At 38.9% G+C, this 4,418-nt stretch overlaps 1 protein-coding gene across 1 annotated transcript; it reads right to left on the bottom strand.

The window, feature by feature from the left end:
* LOC18589568 (L-ascorbate oxidase homolog) lies at positions 1,798 to 4,054 on the bottom strand. The gene is made up of 3 exons (XM_007014599.2): positions 3,707 to 4,054; positions 2,486 to 3,595; positions 1,798 to 2,378 (listed from the first exon to the last, which is right to left on the bottom strand). The coding sequence occupies exons 1-3, from the start codon at positions 3,952 to 3,954 to the stop codon at positions 2,078 to 2,080; spliced, it is 1,659 nt and encodes a 552-aa protein (XP_007014661.1). The 5' UTR covers positions 3,955 to 4,054; the 3' UTR covers positions 1,798 to 2,077.

Below are 4,418 nucleotides of genomic sequence, written 5' to 3' on the forward strand. Positions count from 1 at the left end.
TTTATGGAGTTTTTGTTGAAAATTTTCCACAGATTTCCAAAAGAAAGTATTTTCGATGAGGTTTTTATCGATGGAATTTTCAACAGATTTTTCCATTGGAAATTCATCTGAAAAAGGCATTTCCAACAAAAAATTTTGTCGAAAAAAGCTTGTGTTTTGGTAGTGTACAATGCCTTTTTAAGGAGCATGCACAACCTCTACAATGCCTTTTCAAGGAGCACACATGACCTCTACAATGCCTTTTTAAGGAGCAAGAATACCTCTATGAGGTGGATTTTGCTAAGTAAGTACAAAGGAGGAAGAATGTGTAAAGAGTGTGTACAAGGATTGGAGTGAAAACACAAAGAAATTCTTGGCTCAAGTAAGAATGCTTGTTTTTTGCTTGGTTTCTCTCTCTTTGCTTTGTAAGATTTAATTCTCAAGTGTTTGATATTTTTCTCACTTTTTCCACCCCCTTGAATGCTTCCTAATGGTGTTCTTTTTTATAGTTAGAGGGGTCTTAAGTTGATTCAAGGAAAAAGCTAGCCATTTGTCTTTTGAAATTTATGTTTAACAGATATCTAGGATCAACTATAAAGGTATGGGAGTTGATATTTTATGGCTTTAAAGCATTTGCTTCTTCAAATTTGTGCTTGTAGGATTGAGTTTTTAAAGTGGGAGTCAATCTTTAACTCAAGGCTTGCTTCATTTCTTTTTTTCTATCTATAGGATCGAGTATGGTAATGTGAAAGTCGATCCTCTAAGCTTCCAAGGGTACTTTAGCTTCTTTTCTTCCTTATAGGATTGAGTATGGCTTGTTTAGAGTCGATCCTCTAAACTTCCTTTTTTCTTAGGTTTCTGCCTTAGGATTGAGTTTCACAATCTTAAGTCGATCCCAAACCCAAGGCTTCTCCTCATTCTTTCTTCATTGGTGCATATAGGATTGAATATGAAATAGTTAAAAGTCGATCCTGGTTCAGTAACTTTGTCACACATGCTTTCTTAACTTTGAATTAAGCTTGATGTTGTGAATGTTGATCCTTCTTGAATTTCTTAAGGTAAACTCCTCACTTTGTGAACCTATCTTGGAAAGCAAACACTTCAATATCTCAAAAGTAAGTGTTAGAGAGGTCATGAAACTTATTCAATGAAATTTGACACTCATACCACTAAATCAATCAATCTTGTAGATATTTCAAAAGCAAGTGTATGAGAGTTCAATAATTTCAAGACTATTCAAGGATCACTCAAAAGTTCAAAGATCATTGATGCAAATTTTGATATTTTATCATTTCAAAACTATCATCATTTTAAAGCTAATAAGACTAACACTTGCATAAAATCCATTTTTCAAAAAAAAAAACGGTAAAAATATTTATTAGATATGAAATAAATTTAATTAATAAAAAAATAAACAAACAAAAATGGTAGTTTTAACCTTACCAAAGTTTCATATTCTTTAACATAAAAAATCCTGGTTTGTGAAGTCAAGAAACCTCATATTAAATAAAAAAAATCTTAATTATAAAGTTAAAAATTTCATCAAATAATTTTTTTTCAAAAATAAAAAAAGAATTCTTAATTGCCCAAGCCTTTTCATGTTGATGTGAATGAGTAGAAACCAAATTTGCCAAATATACATAATGTTAGGAGAATTAGTTACTAATAAATCTTTACTTTAGTTGGACTAAAATGCAAAATACTACATTTCCATCAACTATACACTTGTTATTTGATGAAATTTTACCATGTATGAGCTCTACATGATATTAAATTTTTGAGAATCATTACGTCAATAAAGAAGGATGAGAAAGTACATAGTTCCAAGTAAGGACAAATTAATAAACATTTTATATAAAAAACAAAGGAATAAAAGAGAACAAAAATGTCATGGCATTTTGGAGGAATCGAAACGTACATGCATGTTCCAACCCTCTTATTGGTCACCATTTTGTTTAGTAGTCCGCCTAGGAAATTGCGTACAATGAATTACGTACTTAAAAACATTGTTGATCTCAAGCAGCTAACTCTTCCTCTCTCACTCCCAATAAATGTATTTGAAGCGGAATTGGAATACTGATTAAATTAATGAGTTCGATCAAATGCTGTAGGGCGGAGGCTTGGGCATGCTTTCCACGACGCCGCAAAGCAATGCGTTATCGGGAATGTTGTACTCGTCCCTCAGGGAGTGTTCCGGGGAGAGAACGCTTGCATAGAGCTGTTGGCCAAGGTAATGCCTGTCCCATATCTCGGACCTGATGTTCCACATTCCGCAATTGTCGAAAGTCAAAAGGATAGCAGCCCATGAATTGGGGAAGACCTGAATGGTATGCCTGCTCACCGCGTCCAGAAGATTGTAGTTCTTCCTCTTCTCTGGAGTCCATGTCCCAGTCTCGACGCTGCCAAGCAATGAGTAGCACAAATTAATCTTTTAATTGAAGCCTGTGCCTATATACTTTAAACTTTCAAAACACGAAATTCATTCAATAATGATAACACTACTTACGCCACAGCGAAGAATGAATAGCCAGACAAGTGCCAGGACTGAATGGCTGTTTCACGGTTCTCGAAGATAATCTCGACAAAGGTCCGATAGGTCAAGTTGACGACAATAGGCTGCACAGTGATTTCTTCTGAGATCTTCGCCGGTGGGTCGTCCCTAAGAATATCATACTTGAAAGACTTGTCCGCCACGTTATAGTACTCCGCAAGTTTCAATGGAGTCGGTGGGTCGACATGAGAAATCCCATTAATGGCATATCGAAGCTTCCCACCTACTTTTCCGGCGGTGTTTGCGAGTTTGATGGTGCGGGTAATGTCAATGGCACCATAATGGTAGGAGCCTTGAGGATTAGGCCTGGCAGCGCTGGCAGTTAGGTTCCAACGGAAGGTACGGAATTGGTTGAGCGACCAAGCCCAACCAATAGGTGCTGGAGGCAGCTCGGGTGAGGCAGGTCCCTTGCCATTCGTGTAGCGTATGATGCCAGTGGCTGTGATTACTCGTTTCGTAAATCGGGTGGAGGCCACGACATAGTAATCCCTTGGTTCCTGGTCGGCCGTTACAAGCACACCAAAGCACTGTCCGACGTGCACGTCAAGGGATTCGTACGTATTCTGCACTGTGTGGGAACCCTCCATCTCAACCAGTTTCATGTTGTGGCCTTGGAACCTGACGTTGAGAGATGTCTTGATCCCGACATTGCAAATCCTGTACTTGTAGGTCTTGCCAGGTTCCATGGTGAAGAGAGGTTCATCCTTACCATCACCTTTGGCAACTTTCCCATTAATGTGGACACCGTCACATCTGCCGAGGTTACGGCCGCTATCCAGCATTTTCTTGAGTGTGGTGTGTCCTTTGCTGAACCAGTCTCCTGCGAGGATAGTGTAGTCGTCTTCCGGATCAGGATAGGGAACAGGAATGAGCAAGCGGCTGTTAATACGAAGGCCTCCAAAACCTCCGGCTGCCTTATGCATAGCTGTCGATGGATAATACATGTAGCTACCTATTTGGTCCTTGACCTGGAAGTGATAGGTGTAATTCTTCCCAGGGGGGATAGGGCAGTTGGTTCCGAGCACACCATCTTGCCAGGAGTTCTTCCTCTGTTGTACGCCGGTCCTGCAACCAATTCCATTGTCATATAATTCACTCGATTTCTTCATAATTAAAGAATTAGTTCAGAGAAAAGAAGTCTAATCAATTTGATCACGAATTGTACTAGTTGTTTACCATGTCAGAAGGAATGGCTCATCGAGGTTATTGAAGACATTGACCACTACGTTGTTGTTGCTGGTAGAGTTGATATTTGGCCCTGGGAACTGACCGTTGATAAGAATGCCTTGCTGGGGAACACCCGTTGGAGAGATGGTACCGTAGGTGACGTTCCAAGTGAAGAAAAGGTAAGGGTCTTCGCCACGGACCGCCGACATTGATGCAGCCCAGAGGCATAACAACAATATTAACATCACTCCATTCATCGTCACTTTTTCTCTCGTTGCCTGCAGCTTTCAGTAAACTAGTCTCGAAAGAGCTAATTTCTTGATTACTCTGTTTATCCCTAGTGGAAGAAGATTTTGTTTGCCTTGATGATCTATGAACTGAGTGGGTTCTTGGCTCATGCCTTTTTATACAGGGGATCCGTTCCTGCACATGTATTGTCAACCACGCAACTCCCGCAAATATCCCTGTGCTCACTCTTCACTCGAGATCCTTACATTACGCCCTTCCTTTCATTTCATCCCTTAGCTTTCAATATATGCTATTTTTAACAGTAACAGATTTTACTACGTAAACAACTCTTTTCTAGAATTTCGCCTTTTTCTTTCTAAATCTTCAACTAAAATGCTGAATCCAGTACTAATAGAATATACATATAAAACATACACAATTTAGAATACACACACATAAATATATATATATATATATATATATTATTGACACC

Source organism: Theobroma cacao, chromosome 9 (assembly GCF_000208745.1).
Source record: "Theobroma cacao cultivar B97-61/B2 chromosome 9, Criollo_cocoa_genome_V2, whole genome shotgun sequence".
NCBI classification, from domain to species: domain Eukaryota; kingdom Viridiplantae; phylum Streptophyta; class Magnoliopsida; order Malvales; family Malvaceae; genus Theobroma; species Theobroma cacao.